The following is a 24,737-nucleotide window of genomic DNA, read 5'->3' as shown; positions in this document are numbered from 1 at the left end:
GCTGAAATAAGTGGAACTATTTCAGTGCAGTAAACTACGCAGTAGTGCCCTTTTGTGGACTATTGTAGATAGAACAGACATTACAAGAAAATAGCTTGATCGCTGACTCCCAGTCCAGCAATAATTTCTCTGAAGTGGGTCAAGTAGATATTTTAAATATTTTCTTTGATATTGTACCATTGAGAACATGAAACTATTCCCCATCTAATTTTCCACATAAGCTAATGGAGAGCGCTGTGTTAATTTCTGAGGGAAACCAGAACAGTTTGTGTGATGAATGTTGTAGCTTGCAATATTCTCTTCCTTTGGCCAGAAGGGTTTACAGCTGGAAAAGATTGTAGTTACTCTAAAGCTGATATAGTCTGGGAAAATACAGATCAAAGTAGAAGTTACCAGAGTTAACTTCTTTGTTTAGGACGTGTGTTTTGATTCTCTTTAAACTGTATTTTGCTTTGATGATAAAGCAGTAATTAAAGGAAGTTGTTCCTTGGATAGCTTTTCTTCTCACAGAAAACCCTTTCTTTCTTAGGTGGCATGTTCATTGCAACAGGCAGTACCGACCACGTGATAAGAATTTATTATTTGGGCTCAGAATCGCCAGAGAAAATGGCCGAGTTAGAATCTCATACGGTAAGAGACAAATCAGAAAGCAAACCTTCTTTTACCCCCTGCTTTACCTTATTGCAGGAACTTGGGTTTTGTATGTCCTTACGAGTTCAACTTACTTTTTGTCTGGAGAGTTTTGTTGCCTCTCAATTGCCTGGAAATTTGTGCTATGTTTGTTTTTAAATTCCTCTAAGGCAGGAGGTGTGTGCAGAATATGCTTTATGTATTTCATTCCCCCAGGGAAACCGAGGGACTAGGTGATTTTCCCATATTCTTGAAGAAAGTCTGTGTTGGAATGAGGAATTAAGGCAACTTTCATGCACAATGACATTTTTTCCTGTTAAATTTACTGTTGAGTATTTAACTTTAGTTGTGAGCACAAATCCACATAACAAGAAAAACAACGTATTTCTAGTTTAGAGTGTGCTGTCAAACTTTGAATCATGGTGGTAATTTCATTTAGAAAATAAAGCAAGCTTAAAAGCACCCTTTCTCAGGTAATGGAGAAAGGTCCTTGTAAAATAGCAAAACTATTTTAAATACCTGTGTGATGACTTTCAGTGTTAGTTTTCAAGTTTGAGTCTTGAGGTTTTAATAAAACCATTGAATGTCTCCATTTTAATGAAATTCCATAAAGAAGCATCACTAAACCGGCATCAAATCTTACTTTGTTTCTTAGTTGTTAATGAGAGCAGGTGATGATTGCATTATTATGTGCATGATAAACAATATATCAGAAAGGGAAGCTTATAGCAACATTGATAGGGCTGTCACCTGTGAGAAGTTTGGAGCATTTATCTTTGAACATTAATAGCCCAGCTGCCCACTTCAACAATATTTTATGGGTTAAGGCTGAGCTCTAAATGGATTCGCTGAACTTCAGTGGGAGTTACAGATCTCACATTTAAGTCTCAGAGCTCCAAGCCAACAAATCTAACAAGTATTTTGCTCAGAAAAGAAAAAACGTTTTCTGTATTCAGCAGTTCACATTTGGAAGAAACTGCAATTCCTTTAATTTTTTTTAAATCTACCTTCTTAATACCACAGTCAGCTGTCTGACGTCAGTGGGAGTGAGAGATAGCAAGTGCATCTAGCCAAAACAAGTATTGAGCAAAATAAAAGAAGACAAAACCATGTCTAAGCCACAACATTTGTTCCTTTTATTTCCATTTAAACATGGAAATAAAGCCAAGGTTTGCATTTTTCTGATTAAATATTTTGATGTGCTTTAATGTTAGGTCTAACACAATGTAGGCTGTGATCATTTATTTGGTTAAGTCACTCTTTCTCCATTTTGTTGAGTGCTGTATCTAATAGGTACCTTGTGAGCTCCTGGAGTTCTTTATTCCTGCTGACTCTGTGGAGCCTAAAAGGTGCAGATCTTACCCCAGGGTGTATATGGTCCTGTGGCACTGTGCAGGAAGACTGTGCTCAGCCAAGAGAAGAGCTGCTGCAGCTTCTTCTTCCTGAATGTCTGAGTGTCAGGGAGACTGAGTCAGAAATCATTTCTGTCTCTGAGATACTTCTGGAGCAACACGAAACCATCACCTCTCTGAAGTTCTCTCAGTGTTTAACACAATACATCTGGGGAAGCTTTAACAGCAAATATGACTTTTCCATTCTTGAATTTGCAAGAGAGTGTGTTGTAGGAGATGCATGGGAAGATTGAGTTTGCTAAATAGAAGCTCATCATTAAGATCTATTTGGATGAGCGTTTCAGCTTACAAAGCACTTACTACTGTTTTTTCTTCCTCCCTCCTCTTTAGGACAAAGTGGTTGCAGTCCAGTTTTGTAACAATGGTGACAGGTGAGTGGCTGTCCTGGGATTTTGGCGTGAGAAGTATGGTATTTAATTTTCCAAATGACACTTAAGAGAAAATTTGATGCAACAGGAAGACTGCACATGGGGTCTGATTAATCTTAGACAAACTATGTAAAGTATGTTGCAAGATGTGTGTCATGTCCACAAGCCTGGGGCTGCTGTCCTCTGCTGTAACAGCAATGTTCTGTAGTGCTGCTTCTGCTTTGTAAACAGCAAATTGGAAATTGGATATTGTATCCTTTCTGTGTAAGTGTCTTACTTCACAGGTAGCCTTGCTAAGTACAGACGGGATTAATTCAGGAGTAAGAGCATTATAATAAATGTAGTTCTAAGTAGCAGTTAGAACTGTTATACAGACACAGATGGTGAGACAAGTCTGCAAGGAGCTGTGGTCTGGCAAACATGTGAATTTCTAGGCAAATATTTGAATTTCCAGCTAATTAGTTTAGATGATAACAGTAATCCTTATAGTTTATGAAGCGAACCATTTCAACCTGCAGAGCTTTCAGTTTTCAGAACTGTGATAAGTCAGGATGCTCATGATAAAATGTATAAAGGTGCTCATAGGCATGTTTGTGTGTTGAGCTCCTGCCACACAGCTGTGTTGGAGAGTGGTGTGACAAGCTTCAATTAGCGATCAACATCTTAATGTAAATGGGTTTATGCCAGCTTTTGCTCACATTCCTTATTTTGCTTGGCAGGAGTTTTAAGGGATGGGTGCAAGCAGGAGCCTTCCAAGCAAAATTATAACTTTGCCAGCGGAACTGCACCTGTGCTTGGAGATCTTTGTGTGTAAAATTATGTGGGAATGTACCAGTACAATTGTGCTAATAGTTCCTTCCAAGCAATGTGAGAGCACAGGTCTTGAGGAGGGAATGAGGTCACATAGGTGCTGAAAATTACATGCTAGAGTGATGTTTTTTAATGGAAAAGTAGTAGCTTCCTTAACATACAGAAGTAAAAAATGAACAGAAACTTGTCTCAAGCATCTTTAAACACTTTTTCACAGTGATGAAAAAAATTCAGGTCAAAGAAAGTGGAAAGGTGAAACGATCACTTATTAAAATTGAATAGGCTTGCCTTTTACATGCAAGTTTGTGTACAAGTGGAGGATGCTTTAAAGGTGTTGGTCATTCTGTGAAAATGTGATACTTGAGGAGCTTTTTCCACATTTTTCAACAAAAGTGATTTCTGTGACATCGATGGCCAAAGCGTTGTGAGGCAGTTAAATGCATTTGCTGAGTGCTTGAATTCTTTAAACAAGGAGGAGTTTAAATATGAAAATACTTGCATTAATCTTGACAGACAGGGATACCTACTTGTGTTCAATTTGGGCATTTCCCTTCTCTGTCTTCACCCTCTCCCTAAGTTAATGTATTATAATTTATGCTAGACTCTTGGCATGCTGTTTCTTTTTCTTTGCTGCCACTGTGAACTGCTCAAGGGATTTGCTGATGTCATTAAAAAGGGAATGTCAGCTCATATGAATTACGACATTGAAGTCATTCCAAGGCCATCTGCTAGCTGTAGCCAAATGTAATTAATGTTGTGGGATATAAACTCTTTTGTACCATACAATATCTGATATGAAAATTGTAACCTCGCTGTCTTTTAATTACATTCTGTAGATCAGAGATGCACAAACAATATAAAGAATAAGTGTTGAAAAAGCATGAAATATGTTCTAGCTTCTGTGCTGGTGTGAAGGGGTGTGCTCTTGGCTTGCCAGCCTTTTTGTAGCTGCCTGTTTCCTATAGCAGGAGTTCATGGATATTTTATGAGTTGTTAAACACGCCTGTATGTGGGCATTAGAGAGTGAGGCAAGTATGTATACACAAATATACAGTTCCAAGTATATATATATATATACACATACACATATATATACTTGTGTGCATGTATGCGTGTTTGTTGCAGAAAATGTATAAGTAAGTGCTTGTACCACCTTTCCTAAGGTGAGTGGCAGTCCTCTGCCAAGCTCCTAAATATTCTTGCCACAGGATTTAGCATGCCCACGCTGTTGCTGAGGATGGAAAACTCCATACCGAGTAGTGAGAAAATAAGATGCAAAGATGGGCATGTGGCTAATCTAATAGACCAAAAGCAGCAGTGACTTTCCCTTAGTCGGAATTTCATTCCTTTTTTTTTTCCCCCAATAGCTTAAGATTTGTCAGTGGAAGCAGAGACGGAACAGCAAGGATATGGCACTATCAGCAGCAAGATTGGAAGAGTGTGGTCCTGGATATGGCTACTAAAATGACAGGGTAAAACAAACTGAAACAGAGCATGCTTCATAGCCACATTTACACACAAAACAAAGTCTTTCATTATACTGAAAACTATTTACTTCTATGTTGAGTTAATTTTGGGGGTTTGTGTACTGAAAATGCCATGGCTCTATCTGTTAAAATTACACAGTTAATTAGCATCCAAAAGGAATCATTCATACATTGGTAGTTCCCTACCCTAATGGTTGGGGAGCACTTAGTATTTTACATGTGAATTAAGAACGTCAAACAGAGTTCGTCTTACAGAAAGAAGTTTTAGTAGAACCTCACGGATCATATGTTGTTAGCTAATATATATATATATATATATATATATATATATAATGAAGCATATTTCTGAACATTGTGTTTGTCCTTAAGTTTTCAAGTTAGAGGTGAGATATGGTGATTTGGTTCTCAGGTTCAATTAGGATTTTGAGTTTTTCTTTTTGTGAACCTTAGATGACTTCTGTAAGCAGCCTTGTAATTGAATATGCGCAGTAATGAAAAGCAGAAATGGAGAAATCCATCTTTTGAAGAATGATTGGGGTTTATTTAGCAGGTTCTTGCTCATTGTACAGCATACTCATATTGATGAGTGATAAGAAAAATGTCTTGTATGAAAAACCTTAATAGAACTGAATAGCTTGAAATAAAGAATTGGGGTAGGAAGGGTAATTGCTTAAAGAAGAACAGAAGAGAAACTTGTTCTTCTTAAAAAAGCAGAACTCTATAGATCTGAGTGGTTCTGAATATTTTCTGTATCCAGTTTTTACCACTGCAGAAGACATCCTTCGTCCTCTGCATAAGTCAGTAGTTACAGTGGGGGCAGCCATGCTCTCCCAAATTTCAAACTGAATTAGCACCATCATATGTTTCTGGAGTTACTGATTCATTTCTTCTTTAAATTATTGATTTCCTTAGAAACAATGTAGCATCTGGGGAGGACAAAGTGACTAAACTGAAGGTTACTATGGTGGCTTGGGATAGATACGATGCCACTGTCATCACTGCGGTCAACAATTTCCTTCTCAAAGTGTGGAACTCATCCACAGGGCAGCTTCTTCATAGCTTATCTGTGAGTAAAATTCAAGCAGGTCATCCCAAGTGGCTGTAGTTCAACTCTGAAATCGATTTGAGGATAAGCTGCATCGTCATTCCCGGTGATGAGGAGTGTGTTGTTTTATGCTTATTGGGAGGATTATGTATTATGGGGAAAGGACCTGATGACCAAAATGCTGCTAGACCCTGGTGGTTGCTGGCTAGCAATGGAGCACTTTGAAGGCCACCATGTATGCTCAGATTAGTGGGCTGCAGCTGTCCTTGCTGCTGATTTCTCCTTCCTCCCTGTCCCTCTCCATCCCAGCTGTGCTGAGCTGTAGTCTAAGCACTTATAAAGTGGGCCATGATAACAGCATGCTGCTGTCAAGTACAGTTCTACTCTAAGATCCAGTAAATTGAGCTGTCATGGATGACTACCTGAACTGAGATGTCCTCACATTAAATACTCTAGTTTTTGGAGATATTACATGGAGAAATATGACTTCCTTTTGCATCCTGCTCTCATTGCAGGGTCATGATGATGAAGTTTTTGTTCTGGAGGCCCATCCGTTTGACCAAAGGATTGTACTGTCAGCAGGTCATGATGGAAATATTTTTGTTTGGGATATAGACAAAGGAACAAAAATTCGCAATTACTTTAACATGGTAAGAATGGTCAGAGGAGGCTTGTTTGTTCTGTTGTTGTTTTGGTTGGGTTTTTTTCCCCACATTTATGTAAAACTATCTTGAGGCAGATTTCACTCTATTGCTGTTATGACTGGTGTTGCAACAGGATTAGGGGAAAGTCCTACATATTAAAAAGAAAACTGTACTCTTCACTAAGCAATACCAAAGTATGTTTTTGCATATTGTAAGCATAACAGCAAGTCTTTCATGGGATCTGTTACATCTGAATATTATTCACATGTATAGGCATAGTTATACCATAGTGACTCCCTAGGCAGAACAATGAAACCCAGTAAGCCTGTGTTGTAGCACAGTGCCATGGTCTGCAAGTGGTGTGGTTTGCTCTGTGCTGCATTTACCTTAATGTGCCCCGTGCTGGGTTTGATGGTTTAGTTCCAGTGCTGGGCAAATGCAGTTGGACTGCTTCAGGACCTGAGCTTTCCTCCTGGCATGTGGGCCTTGAAACCTCCTTGTATGAAGCCAATGCATGTCTGAGATCTTTGGTGCAGGCTTGCCCTATGTCTTCCATTAACATAAGATGTAGACTTCTAGGTAGTTTTTTCAGAACATACATTAGAAGTTGCACTGGAATTTCAGGATGAAGAGAAAATGAAAGGTTTTGCTGCATTGTTCAGTCTAGCTTAATAATTAAAGTGGAAGAAAATAAAGTTATGAATCAGTTTTTAGCAAGGTGAGAAACAACAGCGTTAGGATTGAGTATTTGTTGGAGCACAGGTGAAATTTTTGCAAAAATGCTCTTATATGGACTGTATGATTGCGAAAGGAATGCTTTGTGCTTGTATCCAGATTGAGGGACAAGGCCATGGAGCTGTTTTTGATTGCAAGTTCTCACCAGATGGACAGCATTTTGCCTGCACAGACTCTCATGGACATCTGCTACTATTTGGTTTTGGATGCAATAAATATTATGAAAAGGTGGGTTGAATGAATTTTAGACTTTTCTGTGTCTTGACCTGATTTTGTCTTAGAAGTATTCGTGTTACAGTGTATTCCATCACCCTGCCGCTGACAAAACAGTAATTAGATCATGTAGCAGTTGCTGTTTACCTAAACCAAAAAGATTTAGACAAAATATCTAGACAGGGGAACCAAGCATTAACTTCTATCTGTTCACCTCTGTTGGCATATTTTACTATTGAATTTTTGCATCAGGCCTTGGTAATAAAACACATTTCTGGTAGGAATCTGTTCTCTGTCATAACATTTCTTCTGCTGATACTAAACATAGAAGCTGTGGTTTATGGGTATGGGAGCCATTCCAAAACAGCAAGACAGCTGCAAATGGCCACTGATTTATTTACTGAATTGCTTTTCTTGCAGATTCCAGATCAGATGTTCTTCCATACGGATTACCGACCACTGATCCGTGATGCAAATAACTATGTGTTGGATGAACAGACTCAACAGGCTCCACATCTTATGCCTCCTCCATTCTTGGTGGATGTTGATGGAAATCCTCATCCCACGAGATTCCAGCGGCTTGTACCAGGGAGGGAAAATTGCAAGGATGAGCAGCTTATTCCTCAGCTGGGATATGTAGCTAATGGTATGCCATATAAAACTCGTGCATAATACATGGATTGCATAGTAGTGAGCACCAGCTCACTAGGATGGTACTGTAAAGATTTGTTTGTTTCAGTTGTCTTCTGAAACTAGTGGTTTAAATTCAGTATAGAGGTAGAAGAGGGTTTAAGGTGGCTGTATGGCATGAAGGGACTATATGGAATAAACTCCCTGGAAGCAAGGCGTGGAGGCTGTGGCATTCCAAAATCTGTGAACTTCTACCAGGCATATGGCAGCACGCTTAAAAAAATTGTCCCAGTAACCTCAGTGTAACCGTGTATGTAAGTAAAGAAGCAGAAAGTTAAGAAAGACATGGAAAAAAATACTTTTATTTTAAAAAAGGGCTTTTTTTATTATTTTTTATTGTAGATACAAAGTTTTTCAAATGCTGCTCTCCAGAAGAGATCTTCCATTATTACCTACTGAAACATAATTTCTTTCAGCTGTTTCTAGGGGTTTGTGTTTGTATTTTACGTGTAGTCTGTAAATTTAGGTTTTTATTGTAACTTCTCTTTTAAACTTTGCCTCCATTTACTGCATGAGAGCAGAAGGCCAGCTGGTGATCAGATGTTTTGCAAAGCAGACAAATAATTGTGCACAGTTTTACATTTGGTTCTTTGGTATTCAGTAAAACAGGAATTAATCATTTTATAAGCGTTTGTGGCTTTGTTCTTGTCAAGGTGATGGTGAAGTAGTTGAACAAGTCATTGGGCAGCAAACTAATGACCAGGATGAGAGTATCCTTGATGGAATGATCAGAGAGCTACAGAGGGAACAAGATCTGAGATTAATTAATGAAGGAGAAACTCTTCCAAGCCCTCCACTCAATAGATCCCACTCTGTAAATGGAGGTAAGTGTCATTCTGTTACTGCCATCATTTCTTTTCCTAAAGCACTAATCAAAACATGTTAATGTAAGCTCTGAGACTGTGTCTTTGAGGATGCTTTTCTCTCCTGTTCTTATACACATCATTAACCTGTGTGGAGCGGTTGCACATTCCTCTGATGCTAGCAGAGGAATTTAAGGTGCAGCTGAGGGCACATGATGGTCTAACTGAGCTGTATCTGATTACCTAGAACTATTAAACTGTAATTATTCCTGTTATAAATCTTTCCTAAAAAATAAATATAAAATTCACTGTATTGTCTTGATGCTAGTTACTGCAGAGATGATACTTTGTAACTGCATAATGACAAGATAACAGCATATAATTAGAGAATGTCAATGGAATAAAATGTTGTGACAGACTAATGGCTTCCTGTTGCAGCATAAATGCTAAGGCAGAGCATCAATGTTTATAAAATAAACATGTCTGCTCTGTCTTAGTGTTTCCTTAGAAAGCTTGAGATTATTCTCCTGGTAAGTGTTCTGCTACTGTGATTTTATTCTTCATATACAAAGTGATTAAAAATTTAAAACAAATTCAATCAGATGTGAACAGCTGACTGAGTGCAGTTGATGTAAGAGAGCAGATGCTGTGGACTTGTGCTGCAAGTCATCCTGAGCTTTTAAAAGATTTACATCCACTAATAAATTAGTTCTAGCTTAAATAGCTGATTACACATGTTTGAATTAGTCTTCCTGGCAAAGCTCATTAGGATTGCTAGATTTGGAGTTGCTTGTCTTTAGATTCAAGAAAGACTAGGAAAAATATTAGTGAAAAGTACCGAAATTATGCTTTTGCTTTGATCTAAATTGGTGTTATCAAGAAAGTGGCCTAGATGCCGGCTTCAATGCACCAGAATTCTTTTCTGCTTCTTATGATCAGTTGATGCGTTGTGCAATCCCAGCTCTCAATTTTATTTGTATGTCCCTGAAGTTGTATGAAAGGGAATTTCCAGATATGAGTGGTATAGAAATTAAAGTAGCTAGTTTCAAGAACTTGATCAATGACTTTGCTGCATGAACTGCCCATTTGTGTAACCTGATTAGAGTATGTATAAAGTACCTGATATTTAAATGGCCAAATATTTTTATACAGGATTGCAAACCTGTGAATGCAATATATTCATCTGGTTAACCATATTTAAGCATGTGGAAGTCATATTGATGCATTCCCAAATGATGAGACAAATACAGGCAATGGTGGCAGTGATTCTGGTACTATCAGTCTTTTTGTCTTGCTTTGCTACCTGAAGCGTCTGTTTTCTCCTGTGCATGTAGAACTGTGTTGTGTTATGCTACCTGATAAAGCCTGGAGCAGGAGCAGTGCCTGTGGCTCATTAGATAAGCTTGACAAATAAAGAACAAATGGAGGTGCAGCAGAAACCTTAAACCTTGCAGCAGTCTTACCTCAGATGTCAACCTCATCTCTTCTCGTACCATAGAATTTAGAGATTCATGATTTCAGAACCTTAAAGCAGCTGACAAGGCTTTGATTTGAAGGTCACTTAAAAGCCTTTAAAACTTTTCTCATAGATAATAATCTTTGCTTTCCTCAGCTATCTCTAAGATATAGCAAGCCACAGTGATGTTGCAGTAGTATATACATCTCCAGTAGCCCAAGGCCAATACACAAAAATGTTAATCTGAAGCAAGAGACAAAGCCACTTAACATAGAACAAGTGCTGTTTATTGCAAAAAAAGAACCTCTGTGCAGTCCTTAATCATTAAATTCTAGATTTTATTCATGGTTTATAGAAGTGAAGAAAACCTTTTTCTTCTTTAGCTCTTCGAAGTCCAGGTTTGGATGTTGCATCTCCACCAAACGTTGGTCTCCGGAGAAGTGGTCAGATTGAAGGGGTCCGTCAAATGCATCACAATGCTCCCCGCAGTCAAATGGCAACTGAGAGAGATCTCATGGCATGGAGCAGGAGAGTAGTGGTGAATGAGCTTCCTCCAGGCATAAGCAAGTAAGATCCTAAGTGAGACAGAGAAAAAAGATTAAATAGTGTAATTTTTAGTGATTCTTCTGTACACCTGTTATCAGGTTTAAAACATGGGTTTTTAGAAATGTGTTGGCTTTTGTGGGGGTAGGTTGGTTGGGTTTTTTGTTTTCAAATCCATATATTAGGATTGCAGTGGTAGCCTCTGCTGGAGAGTTGAGAATAGCAATTCCTTCTCTTCACAAGTGAATCTTTCTTCAGTACTTCAAATACCACATTTTTCTGAAGCCTTGTTTAAAAAACCCTCAAACTTATAAATATTTATAATACATTTAAATTTACTTAAATAATTATGCATGCTCAACTAACAAGTTTGCTTCTTTAACATGTGATTCAAGGAGTGAAGGATGTGTGGGCACTACTAGGAGGACTTGTGCACACACTTCTAATAGCATGGGGACCAGAAGTATTTTAATGTGTATATTAATGAGATTGTCAAGTTATGTGATGATTCACTGAATAAAGAGGATGTTTCCTATGTATAATTAGGGTCCAGGAAGAATGTCGAGCTGCCAAAGGTGAAATTGAAATTAGTTTATACACTGTCGAAAAGAAGAGAAAGCCATCCCACACCTTACAGCGGGTGAGTTTAAATCACTAGAAGAGGAAACCTGGAGGTGAAGCAGTTCTGAGCACTGAGTAATAAAAGACAAACAAAAAAAAACCAGACCAATTTTATTTAATTATTTAGAAGATCTCTGACTCTCTGTCTTCCTTCTGTAACTAATTTGTCTGCCTTTATACTCTAATATGCAAATAGCAATGTTAAATATGCATAACTTCCTTTCTAAGGACTGCTACTTTAAAAAGTACAATTGATATTGAACCAAAAAAACACACCTGCATGTCCACTAAAATGAAACACAAGTGTGTAAAACATATCTATTCAATTCTAGGTCTAGATTCCCTAGTGGTCCTTTGTAAATGGACAATCAGCATCCAATCACCTTAAGGAGACATCTTTTAGCTGTGTAATTCACTATTAAGTCTCTAATCTTTTTCTTTTGTTCCTTCTGTCCCATGAAAGAACGATTACCAGCCGGGAAGTGGAAGGTCTTTGAGAAGAAACCAACGCAAGCGCCAGCATGCCTACCAAACACGCTCCACCATAGAACACAGTCAGCAAGGCGCAAGTCAAAATGCCTGTGCACGAGGAGAATCAGACAGCTCCTCAGAGGTTTGACACGTCACACAGTTCTTTCAATAGGCTCCCTGTTCACAAATATCGGGGCTTGACAACAAATGTGCTGAGCCATTAAGGCTCCAAGTTTCTCCATGTAGGAAGAAACACTCGGGTCATTGAGTCTTTTGGGTTTGTGGTGTTACTGTAGTATGTTGATCTTGGAGACTTAAGGACCATTTACCTAAATGCCAGCACAGTATTCAAAATGAGCTTAAAATAGGTTGGGTAATCTTGGAAACTTGAAACATTTTTCAAGTAAATTTAACTGGGTTATGTTAAACCACTTTCTATTTCGGGATTTCACAAAGCATATATATTCTAGGTCATATTCATCTGCATCTGTAGACTGCTGTTGAAAGAGATTGAGTATTGGTATTAATCATTGATATTGGCAAAGGAAGAACCTAAACCATACCAGATTACATATAACTTGTTCTCATCAAGGAAGCTAGCAAAGTAAAATGAGACTGAACATTGTCACTTTGTAAATGCATTGAACATACGGAATAGCCATAAAGGTGGTCACTTGACACTAAACATTATTGATCAAACACATAAGTAAGAACTAATTTCACGGTTCTAGTGCCATTAAAATTCACATCTCTTTCTATAGGAGTTATATAAGTGTACAGTATAATACTAATTAATATACAGAAAGAAATTGTAGACTTTTTTAAAGCTAAACCAGTCCTGAATTAGAAAACTTTCCTTGAATGAGACAACTCACATAACTTGCTTGCAAACAAAAATGATACGTTTTAAACATGGCCTCAAAATGAATCCTTTTGTTTTTCATACAGGAAGATGAGACTGTTGGCACAAGTGATGCATCTATGGATGATCCTGTGGCAGCATGGCAAAGTGAAAGCAGTTCCAGGTATCTTTACTGCTTTCTTAATTGGTAACATTAGTTTATTACATAAATTAAATAAGACAGGTGATACTGTGATACCATAACTACAACTCAGCACAGGTTTGTTATACTGACCTAAACATAGTGTTTAGTACACTTCGGTAGTTTAAAATGATAACCAACAAAATTTGTGGCGTCTGCGAACAGACAAATGATTTTATCTGAGTGACTAAGTAATTGCAGAGGGTTTGATAACAGTATTTAAACAGAAAACCAGTCTGAAAACTTCCTAATTTGAAGACTTTTTTTCCCAGTTCTTTATGAAACATTTTATAATGTGTTTTTTTGTTTTGTGAGGTTTTTTTCAGTCATAACCAGTTTTGAAAGACCATTTGTAAGAAAATGTTGTCTTTAATTAAGAACTGCTTGAAAAAAAAACAATGCTAGTTTGACAATAGAAATACTGACAGAAGTGCATACATATTTTCTACTCATACTTCAGTATTTCCTAATTTTCCTGTTGTCAGTATGTATTTGTGCAAAGTTTCTGCAGTCTCTTTGTTTTCTTAATGCTATGCTTTTATGGCTAGAATGGCTATGAGCTAATATAAATACTGCACATGTTATTTGGATATTAAAGAAGTCAGAATTATATTTTTAGACGTGCTCTAGTTTTCTAAATTTTTCATGCATTTTGTGCAGTCTGTTCTCATGAAGTCAGTCTATGAATCAGTGAGATAATTAGTATGAAAATAGGTATCAGCCATAACTGTATTTTCGCCGTGAGTTAGCAATAGATAAAATAATTTGATGAAATGCACAAATTAGAGGGCACTTTCATTTCCTTTAAATTCACCTGAGGATGAAATTTTGTGCCAATCCTGACATCTGTTCCACACAACCAGAAGAGCAGGTTGAATGTTTGGACTTTTCACTCTATTGTGTGAAAACCGAAGTGTTGTTTTCTTTCTTACAACTTTTTATTATCTGCAGTGATTCATCAAGTGAGTATTCTGACTGGACAGCAGATGCTGGAATTAATCTCCAGCCTCCAAAGAGACAGACCAGGCAGGCAGCTCGGAAAATCTGTAGTAGTTCTGAAGATGAAAATATGAAGGGAACAAAAGAACTGGAGCCAAAACGAAGGAAACTTAAACAGCCTAGAAAAAAGGTCAGTATTTTTAACATTTTAGTGTCTTTTTTTTTTTTTTTACTTTATGAATTTATGCTTTTCACTACAGTTAGATTTACTCCAAGGTGGTTTTGTAGTAAAATTACAATGCATCTGTATTGCATCTACATTGTCGTCCTTTTAAAGAAGATGTTTAGAATGTTTCTAAAGAAATATAATCTCTTTATGGAGGGGTGTTTTAACCTTCTATTATATTTCTAACAAACATGACTTATTCCCTACTATTTAATTGAGATTTTTGGAAGTTTGAAATTCCAGCATTTGCTTTACCTTATACCTAGTTCTCTTTGATAACTACTGTATGATCAATTTTCATATGTTCTGCCATATTAAATAAAACTTGTGTTCTAAATTTAATGCAATATATTTAAGAAACCAAGTGGACTGCTTTCGATGGAAGGTGAACCCAGTGAAGAATGGCTTGCCCCTCAGTGGATCCTGGATACTATACCCCGCCGCTCACCTTTTGTCCCACAAATGGGAGATGAGGTACTGATTGTAGCAACTCTAAATACCCCAGCTAGGCTGATGAGCTCTTTTTGGTCAGGACTATTGTACATAGCAATAATTTTGGTGAGTCATGCTCAAGATAGGCTGAAATGTGATAACTTTTATTTTATTCTCAAGCAGTCAGTTGTTTACAGATGGCAGTCCTGTTCCCTTTTTGTGCACGTGTGACTAGCAGGAAGAGTTGATTGTGTGTCTTCAGACAAACCTGCACACTTCTTAGTGATCCCAAGTTAGAAAACACATAGCAGGGTGCTACCGATAATACCAATATCTTTAAGGAGGAGCATGCTTTAGAATGAAATGAAGTGTGCAGTATGTTCTGAAAGGGATGATGCCTGATGTCTTCATAGAAATTTTAGAATAAACAGGAAAAGGACTATCAGTAAACTAATATTGTTTTCTTTTAATTTTTGTTTTAAGATCATATACTTCAGGCAAGGCCATGAAGCTTACGTGCGGGCAGTAAGGAAAGCAAAAATTTACAGTATTAACATGCAAAAACAACCATGGAACAAAATGGAACTCAGGGTAAGTTAAGCAAATACTTCAAAGAGCTGAATGTCTCTGTAAAGTAGACACTGAAAACCTGCATTAGTTTAAAATGTTAATATAAATTTAAAGTTGTAAATCTTAAAGTGACTGTTTCCTTAGACAAAGCTTTTACATCTGTTCAATTCCTAATCATAGGAAGCCAGGATATTAAAGAATGTGGAAGTTTATCTGGTGTGGCATTCTTGCTTGATAGATAAAAAAAAGTAGAATACTAAATAAATATAAAAAGTCAGAGTGAGAGTAGTTAAGCACTGGAACAGGATGCCCAGAGAGAAATGGAATCTCCATCCTTGAGGGCTTCTCAAAGCTTGAGAGGGAAAACCTCTAAGTGGCTTGATCTAAGCTAGCTGTAAGATCCTGCCCCATGCAGGATTTTGGACTTGATGACTCTCAGGGGTCATTTTCAACCCAAATTATTTTATGGCTCTGTTGGGCTTTTTAGTTCATTCATTTAGAGCCCACCACTCAGAAATTGTGTTTATAGTTTTATCAGGACTCCACAATGACCTGAACATCTAGGTTCTATTTACTGTTTTTAATGTTGTATTAGGAAGACATCATGGTGTAAAGACCCAAATGTATGCACAATCTCTACTAAACAGTGGATCTAGCTAAACATATAAATTGCATATCTTCTTAAATTCCTGGAAGACAATGTCTTACAACATATTTTTACAAAATAAAAGTGTTATGGATTGCTTGGGTAAATACTGAGTTTACATAGTTATGTTGATTTTTCTTATCCTTTTGCTTTGAACCACTCAGTCCCTTAATACTTAATCCACAGTGTTGACATATGTTTTCTGCTTTACTCAGATTTCATACCAAGAGAAGAGCACATAGATATGTATATGGCAGTGGTTCTATTAATGAAAATAATTGCTTTACTGAAAAAATATCCAGTTACTAGTCCTAGGTGTTCAGTGATTCCAGCTGTAATCTTCAAAGGCATCATCAGGAAAAGGAAATAGCATTTCACTGAGGGTAGAGATCTTACCACCAGCTGATGTTTGACAGGATGAGAACATAAAGGCTATTGTTGAATTTCCGCTTCAAGAGGAAGCATTTCCTTTTACTTCCCCTGTAAATTGCTGTGTGAGGGTGAGAGGCCCTGGGCTGGTCAGGTATAACCAGAGTCGGTGTGTTGCTTAGCACTTTATTACAAAAGTTATATAGTTTGTGGGTATCCTGTTCACAAATTCACAAAGGAATTGAGCACCGTATATCTTTTTCATTCATCTTTTTAAGATGCCTGTCATTGTTTTTTTACTACTTGAAAGACTTTTATGGGTGAAGTTACCTAGGCTGTCAAGTGGAAACATATTTGGTTTTTATTAGTATGTTTGGTACTTTAACATGGCTGGTTTCGTTGTTGTTACCAAGTTAATACTGTTCCATGCTTATTGATAAATAGGAACAAGAATTTGTGAAGACTGTAGGAATTAAATATGAAGTTGGGCCTCCTACACTCTGCTGCTTGAAGCTTGCATTCCTAGATCCAATCACAGGCAAGATGACAGGAGAATCATTTTCAATAAAGTAAGGAACTGAAATGCTGATGACATTCTTCAGGAGATTTTCTTGCTGTTTAGAAGCTTCTCCCTACCCTCCTTTCTTTTTACTCTTGCAAAGCATGATGATGGCTTTAATTAGTTATTCCGCCAAACCTGAAAACAGAATGCATGAAATTTTGTGTTGGAGACTGTATTGTACATATGGAACTGTGTTTATGGGTTATAGAAGCAATTGTTTTTGTCTGTTTCATGAAGGTACCATGATATGCCAGATGTTATTGACTTCCTTGTGCTGCATCAGTTTTATAATGAAGCCAAAGAAAGGAACTGGCAAATAGGTGACTATTTTTTAACGCTTCCATATGTTTTACAACATTTCTGTAGCTGTTTAGTAGGATACAGCATCTCTATTATGCAATGTAAAGGGTTATTGATAAATAGGAACAAGAATTTGTGAAGACTGTAGGAATTAAATATGAAGTTGGGCCTCCTACACTCTGCTGCTTGAAGCTTGCATTCCTAGATCCAGTCACAGGCAAGATGACAGGAGAATCATTTTCCATAAAGTAAGGAACTGAAATACTGATGACATTCTTCAGGAGATTTACTGCACATGCTATTACAGCAATCATTGGAAACTTTATTTGATGTTTGCTGCAATTTCTGTAGCAGATAAAAAAAGGAAATGAGGGAAACTGTTGCAAGCAGAACAATCTGCTGTTATATTGTGATTTGAGGCACGGAGGCAGCTGTGACTATTTACCAGAGATGTAAAGTCCTCCCTTTTGGGGAAGGGCTTGATTCCTGTAGTGTAAAATGTAAAAACTGAAGTTGTGCATTTACAAAAGATGAAGTAGATTCTCTAAAAAGAAGTATTTAACAATTATTTATGTTGCTCTTTTGCTGCATGCAATCTTTTTCCTCCTAGGGGATAGATTTCGCAGTATAATAGATGATGCTTGGTGGTTTGGAACTGTGGAGAGTCAGCAGCCTTTCCAGGCAGAATATCCAGATAGTTCCTTCCAGTGCTACTGTGTTCAGTAAGTACTTGCATAGCTGTAATGTATCACACATACTTACATGCTCTAGGTCTCCTAGGCATTTACATGCAACTTAAATGTCTACCTCTAGAAGTAGGATCCTTTTTTTTTCCGTTTAAATACATGAACAGCCACTTTATTTACTTAATAATTGACTTATTCATAAAACAAAGCTTTTCATGTGAGCAGCTGTGCAGTGAACATATAGGAGATACAAGAGGAAAGTAAGGAGTTGGAACATAGCTAGTGTCGCGTCTTGTTTCTAATAGGCATGACCTTTTTAAGTCTGGCAGAGAGAAGGTGTGTCAGTATATTCCGCTCTAACTATTCGGCATTTGAACGTATTTTTTTAATAGCTGGGACAATAATGAAAGAGAGAGGATGAGTCCATGGGACATGGAACCGATTCCAGAAGGAAGTAAGTGTGTGTTGAATTCATGTCCTTATGCAAAGTAAGTCATTTTTGCCACTGCTGGTACTTACTGTTGTTGAATTCCTCTTCAGCTGCGTATCCGGAGGAGGTTGGTGCTGGAGTTCCTGTGACTCCAGATGAGCTGACAGCTCTTCTTTACAAACCCCAGGAAGGAGAATGGGGGGCCCATTCCAGAGATGAAGAATGTGAACGAGTAATCCAGGGGATTGAGCAACTTCTTTCCCTTGGTACGTTTGGAGAGAAAAGGGGGAAGGATTAAGAGTACCATTGTGGTGGCACATGCCTGGAGAGCAGATAGGATGGAGTGCTGGGAGTTGGTGTGGAATATTTTAAATGTGTTCAACTAAATCATTGGAAAAGAGCCTTTAAAATTTCCTATGGTGTCTTTTTCAGTTACACTCCCTTTTGAGGGGGGGCTGGAGCTGCTTCCTTTCAAGTTCATGGGGGTTTTTAGTGGGTCCTATGTGAATATAAAAAAGCAAAAAGTTGAATTAAACCCCTCAAAAAAACAACCAACAAATCCTCGCCAAGCATCCTCACCAGCAAATACATTGTAACTGGTTTGTAGCTGTTTAATAGCACACTATGATTTAAATTCTTTACTATATTTATACACATGTCTATATTCTTAGTTTATGTTGCTTGTAATATTCCTGTAGCAAGAGCATATGCCAGGTTGCTTTTTAGCAATACGGATGCAAATTTCAAATGTGATACTTAAGCAAAAAATGCTTTTTCAAGAGTAGTTAACAGATGGTACAAGAGGAAGAATCCTATCCTTTGGGTAATGACATAGCCAGCTGTAGATCTGTATTGCTTTTGCTGAGAGAAAACTGAGAAACCATTTTAAGGAATCTAGTTCTTAAATCTTCCATCAGTTTTCTTCTGAGGCATCTGAATTATTTTGATCTTTTGTCTTTCAGACATTTCTAATCCCTTTGCTGTTCCAGTGGACCTTAGTGCCTATCCCATGTATTGCACTGTTGTTGCTTATCCAACTGACCTCACCACAATCAGGAGGAGACTTGAAAACAGGTTTTATAGGTTAGCTGAATTTTTATTTGTTTGTAATCTACTTTTACTACAGCCCCATTGAGGACAACATGTTTAGCTGAATGCCATGTAATGCTATTTCTGCAATATATTTCTTTGGTAAGCCAACAGCATCAGGTTCTATTTGACCTTGGGCAAAGTGAGTCTTCCTGAATAATAATTTCTTTTGGCCACATTGCTAAGGCAGAAGCTGGTTTATCTGAATCTGGAGTGTCTTTTTTGTGAGCCTTACTCCCTGGATGCCTTGCAGGCAGAGCGTATTTACTTCATTGCTATCTCTACTGCCTTTGAAGTAGATGCTTTGCCTTGTATTTCACTTGCCAGCAGTGGGCTAAATAGCGCTGTAAACTGGAAATCTCAGTTTTTCCAGTTAAGTTGAAGATAGATAATGTTCTGCTCTTTTTTTTTTCCTTCTGAGGACCACTTTACCTCTAAGGCTTCCTCTAAGTGGGAGCAGTCAGCAGTCGTCTTCAGTAGGTTTGTTTCCTCTTCTTATTCCATTCATTGCTGATTTGAAGAGGGACATTTTTTTCCACAAAGCTATTGCAGCCTGGCACATCGGGACTGTCAGCAGTATGCGAACAGAAACCACTTACCTTGGTGTCTAGCAACCTGTTTCTCCTGGACCTTAATTACCTGATTCCTTTTTTTAATGAGGAATCCTACTGGATTCAGAATGAAAAATGTGCACATTTCCATCTCTTTTGTTTGTGTTTTTTTCAGGAGAATCTCTGCCCTGATGTGGGAGGTACGATACATAGAACATAACGCCAGAACCTTCAATGAGCCAGACAGTCCTATAGTCAAAGCAGCCAAAATTGTAACGGATGTCTTACTTCACTTCATCGGGTAGGTCTGGTTTTTGCATTACAGACCTGATGTCTTAAGTTTCTGAGATACTTGATTATGCATTTTGGCTTTTCTTGTTGTCTTGCAGGGATCAGAGTTGTACTGATATATTAGAAATATATAACAAGGTGAAAGCAGAAGATCTAAGCAGTACTGATGAAGAGGAGGAGGTAAGACCATTAAGTCTGATCATCAGAACTTCTTGCCTTTTTAAATTCAGCACTTGTAAGAAATTTGAGCAAAGATTGTTGTTGAGTTTTTTACTTTATGGGTAGTTGCACTGAGTTTTTGAGATCAGCCTATTTAAGCTGTTCATGTTGCTCACCTGGGGAATAAGCTCCTTATGTAAGTAAAAATGATTCCTGGAACTGCCTATCTTTGACCTTCTCTCAGCACATGATGTTTTGGGGTGTGAGGAAGTTTTAGTCAGTAGGGGAAATATGACCTGGAGTGGTTACTCAGGCTGCCGAACCAGAAGGACAACAGCTCTGCTATTGTTAGCAAGGCAGCAGAGCTGGTTTTCTTATGTAATTCTGTGCCATTTCCCATCATTTGTACTGTGGAGTGAAATAACAGGTAGAAACCAAGTTAGGTACCACTCGCTTTAACTTTTTCTCTCTCCTGACCTTCTCCCCTTAAATGCAGTTTGTAAACAGTTTGAAATGTGCTGTAGTTCCTGTTGCAAAGAAGTGATCTATTATAACCTCCATCACTTGGTTTTACTTTTTCAGTGTTGCTTTCTAGTACACGAGCCAGTATAAGATTTAATTAGGGGGTTTCTTGTCTCCTCCCTTCCCTAAGACGTACTTCATTGTTGCAGTTTTGAAATACTTAAGTTAAACCTGATGCTGCTTGAAGACCAATGTGCTTATGGCTGATGCCATCGTCTTGGATTTATATTACAGAATCATAGAATGGTTTGGGTTGGAAAGGACTTTAAGATCATCCAGTTCCAACCCCCCTGCCATGGACACCTCCCACTAGACCAGGTTGCTGAATCTATACTGCAATGTAATAATTTAATTGCTTTTATAAAACTGAAGATACATAATGGTATCTATTTTCACAGATTATTAAAAGAGTATTTTGAAGAAAATGAGGGATTTCCTTGACTTAGATAGCAGACCCTCCTTTCTCAATTTAACCTTCTTGTGCCAGTTGTGAACCTTATCTGTTCCATGTCAAAAAATGATCGGAAGTGTCCAAAATTGCTGATATACGCCATTCCTTTATCTCCAGCTTTTCCAAGACCTGCTTTCTAATATGGTTTGGTTTGTAAAGTGTTTCAAAATAAGAAACAAATTGCTTTTAGATTTTTTTTGTAGAAACTTTCCTGTCCTTTCAAAAGAATGTATTTTTAATTACTGGTAGGAAGCTGTGTACAAAGGAGGTTTTGTTGTAATTTCTAAATCCAGATTCTGAAAAGAATATTACTTACACTTGATGTAAGTGTGCCTACATGAAACCTGAATAAACTCAGCTGCTCAGAGCATGGTCATTTAGGTGGGGGAATACAGCTCTGCAAGCCTGGGACTTTGCTGAGCCTTAAGGGCTCAGCATTCGTATTTCTTACATGGTTTATATATAATTTTTATGGAAGGGAACTTGGAAAAGAGATGAAACAGCTTAACCCAAGTCCTTTTTTTTTTTAAGTTATGTAAGTTCTAGTTTGAAACTAGTTTCTGGTTTTCTTGAATCATTTTTTGCATTTGACTAGTTTAAAATTGTGTTTGTTGTTGATACCTGGTTTTTAACTTTTTTTTTTCCATGGCTGGGGCTGTGTACAACATGCGTGTGTGTAATCATTATCATTGCCTTTAGGTGGCAGAAGTAGATGAAGATTCAGATGCTCCAGGAACTTCCTCTGGAAAAAGACGAGTGAGTAAACGTTTCTGCTGGGTCTGGCTTGTGAAGGGAGGTAGACCAGGTACTGAAACACTCATTTAGGTCTGGAATGGTCTAAATTTGTCATAGCTGACAGTCTGTAGGCCTAACTGTGTGAATTCAGTTGCATGTACATGTGAGTGTTGGCAGACTAAGGAAGTTATCGTGCAGGAAAATTTACTTACTGCTGAAGAATCTTTTTTAATTTGATTTGAAAGACACTAGAACAGATTCCATGTTCAGTCAAATTTGGATGAAAGCTGATAAAAATAACAAGGCTGGATCTGAAATACTGCATACCTCTCATGGGTTTGAGTGGTTCTGTGTTACCAGAAAAGGCGTATTTCTGCAATTTGCATACTGCGTATTGTTGTGCCATCAGCTACGCTTTCATCTGACTGCAATTCTGGTTTTAATTGTGGAAATCTGCTTTGAGTCAGAAAGCTGGTAAATTAATGGGAACTAAAATTGAAAAATATGAATAGTCTGAAAAACTATGAAATACCTCTGTTTCCCTACAGGTAAGACGACGAATAAAAAGGCAGCCCATGAAAGCAAGTCCTGATGCTTGGAAAGAACAATGCAAGCAGTTGTTAAACCTGATTTATGAAAGAGAGGACTCTGAGCCTTTTAGACAGCCAGTTGATCTCTTCTCCTACCCTGTAAGTACTCCTTCCATATGCAAAATTAAAAAAGTCTATTGCTTATCCTTTGGCAAAGCGTGCATGTTGGGCATGTTTCTCACCTCTCCCTTTATGAGCTGGAACACACCATGTTCTGCGCTCTGTTTTCAGAGAATTATCTGCAGTAACTCTCAAGTAGAAATAATTACTTGAGCCACTGTTGTGGATGAACACTTCGGTAGTTTTATTGCTGTAGGACTTGGCAGCCTTTATTATTTACTTGTGTATTCTTACAGGATTATCGAGATATTGTAGACACTCCTATGGACTTCAGCACTGTGAAAGAAACGTTGGAAGCAGGAAACTATGTTAGTCCCTTGGAATTCTACAAAGATATTCGTTTAATATTCTGCAACTCTAAAGCTTACACTCCTAATAAAAAGTCTCGAGTAAGTAATAAATATTAATGCCTTCTTTGCAAAAACTCTGGCTCCACATGGATACAGTGGTGGAATAAGGTCTGTGTCTGAAGACCAAAGCACTGCATTGTGAAATAAAAATAAGTATTTTATGTCAATTCTGGGAGCTATGGTTATAAATTTGCTTTGTTCTGCTCATGCAGATCACTTTGGAATTTTATTTTCATCTGAACTTAAAGGTTCTCAGAAACTGTTGATGCAAAATAGAATTAGAGCAGTTGATGTATTCAAAATATACTCAAAATTCTGTCTACTTTTATGTTTCCAGACGTTAAATTGTACTGACCTTATTATTGTAAGGAAAAGCTGCGTATTCAATAAGATGCTTACATTGTGACAAAATCACTTCTCTGAAACACATCATATAGGATAGATAAGGTGGCTGGTCAGAAAGTTGCCTAATATTTCTTGTGTGGAAACAGGAGCACTTATAAACTACTAAGAAATGTGGGACTAGACAGAGACACTATTACTTAAAGCAATAATACAATACAAAACAATAATACATAGAATTTGGTATTATCATAGAATTTTCATGTGGCATCTAACATGGTGTGACACAAGGCGCTGTCATGCAGGAGAAGGAGCAGAGTGTGCTGCAAAGAGCATTCAGTGCGAGTGTCAAAGGTATTGGATGGGAGGAAGCAGGAGGTTGAGCAACCTTACTCATCATTTGAGGAGTTACAGTCTTAGCTCATCAGTGGAATGACTACTACTGTGTTTTGTGTAAGCAAGACAATGAGAGTAAGCCTGAAGTAGGCTGGTGCTCTGGGAGAAGGGAACTGCAGCCAAGTGTTAAATGAGTGTGAGAGAAAGCACAAAGTTGCCATTGCTGAAGGTAAATTGAACTCTTGGTGTTGAATAAGGCTGAAAGGTGTGCTGTGAGTAAGCTCTGCAGGTAAAGCCCAATAACTTTTGCTCGCTTTAATAGAAGGGAAATCAGTAGAGGATTGCAAGAAGAAAAGTGATTTGAGGGTGTTTTATGAGTGCTTGACATCAGAGTAATCTTGGTGAGTTATTTACTGCTGCATGCTCCCTGGGAACTTCCTTGTGTATTAATAACTGAACAGCTTGTGAGTCAAGTCCCAAATTACTTCAATGGAGTGGCCCATCAATATCCATTTGTTTAAATACTGTGAAGCATCTCAGTGAGGTGATCCTTGCTTGAGAGCTGGGGCAAACAGCTGGGCCTTCTGCCACTGCAGGTTCTTGTGCTGCCAAATGTGAGCCAGCGTCCTGAGGTTTTCTAACCCATTTTGCCATCTTTGCAACAGCATCATGAATGGAGGCAGGAAAGATAGGGTTCTACATACCGAAACTGAAGAAAGAGACATTGCTCAAATGCAAGGGTCTGGTCAAAAATTAAGTTACATGAATGTAAAGAAAACTCTGTGTCAATGAGATTTCATGTTCAGACAGGCTGCAGGAAATGGGAGGATATCTGAGTGTGAGATGATAACATGTCCTTGATGGTGTTTACGCAATTTTGGAAGACCGGATGCAGAAGAAGGGTATGAGTATAAGAAAGCAATCAAGAACTTTGTTTGGCTTATGCTAACTTTGAACTATTAGTTTGTCAAGACTTAAATACACCCAAGGTAAAATCTTGAACAGAGGTAAATACAATCTGAAACATGGAGAAGTAGCCAGGAGTGAATTTGTGGATGAGGCTACAAGAG

General features: G+C 37.8%; 1 protein-coding gene across 2 annotated transcripts in view; it reads left to right on the top strand.

Annotated features, from left to right (window-relative positions):
• The window catches only part of BRWD3 (bromodomain and WD repeat domain containing 3), a 55,336-nt gene that overhangs the window by 24,260 nt on the left and 6,339 nt on the right, over window positions 1–24,737 (top strand). For both annotated transcript variants that reach the window (XM_061445678.1, XM_061445679.1), the window contains 26 exons: window positions 530–630; window positions 2,373–2,413; window positions 4,588–4,692; window positions 5,620–5,773; window positions 6,268–6,402; window positions 7,231–7,359; window positions 7,765–7,990; window positions 8,688–8,858; window positions 10,677–10,860; window positions 11,383–11,476; window positions 11,921–12,070; window positions 12,877–12,953; window positions 13,923–14,100; window positions 14,494–14,610; window positions 15,052–15,159; window positions 16,598–16,722; window positions 16,953–17,035; window positions 17,626–17,737; window positions 18,094–18,155; window positions 18,242–18,397; window positions 19,094–19,214; window positions 19,947–20,072; window positions 20,161–20,242; window positions 21,894–21,950; window positions 22,478–22,618; window positions 22,876–23,028. In XM_061445678.1, coding sequence (XP_061301662.1) covers window positions 530–630; window positions 2,373–2,413; window positions 4,588–4,692; window positions 5,620–5,773; window positions 6,268–6,402; window positions 7,231–7,359; window positions 7,765–7,990; window positions 8,688–8,858; window positions 10,677–10,860; window positions 11,383–11,476; window positions 11,921–12,070; window positions 12,877–12,953; window positions 13,923–14,100; window positions 14,494–14,610; window positions 15,052–15,159; window positions 16,598–16,722; window positions 16,953–17,035; window positions 17,626–17,737; window positions 18,094–18,155; window positions 18,242–18,397; window positions 19,094–19,214; window positions 19,947–20,072; window positions 20,161–20,242; window positions 21,894–21,950; window positions 22,478–22,618; window positions 22,876–23,028 — 3,188 coding nt within the window. The remainder of the gene's footprint in view (window positions 1–529; window positions 631–2,372; window positions 2,414–4,587; window positions 4,693–5,619; window positions 5,774–6,267; window positions 6,403–7,230; window positions 7,360–7,764; window positions 7,991–8,687; window positions 8,859–10,676; window positions 10,861–11,382; window positions 11,477–11,920; window positions 12,071–12,876; window positions 12,954–13,922; window positions 14,101–14,493; window positions 14,611–15,051; window positions 15,160–16,597; window positions 16,723–16,952; window positions 17,036–17,625; window positions 17,738–18,093; window positions 18,156–18,241; window positions 18,398–19,093; window positions 19,215–19,946; window positions 20,073–20,160; window positions 20,243–21,893; window positions 21,951–22,477; window positions 22,619–22,875; window positions 23,029–24,737) is intronic.

Source organism: Pezoporus flaviventris, unplaced genomic scaffold (genome assembly GCF_033815535.1).
Source record: "Pezoporus flaviventris isolate CSIRO_AGI_PZ_B2104156 unplaced genomic scaffold, CSIRO_AGI_Pfla_v1 ptg000005l, whole genome shotgun sequence".
Classification (NCBI taxonomy): Eukaryota; Metazoa; Chordata; class Aves; order Psittaciformes; family Psittacidae; genus Pezoporus; species Pezoporus flaviventris.
The sequence above is the reverse complement of the archived record's forward strand: the minus strand, read 5'-3'. Positions and strand labels throughout refer to the sequence as shown.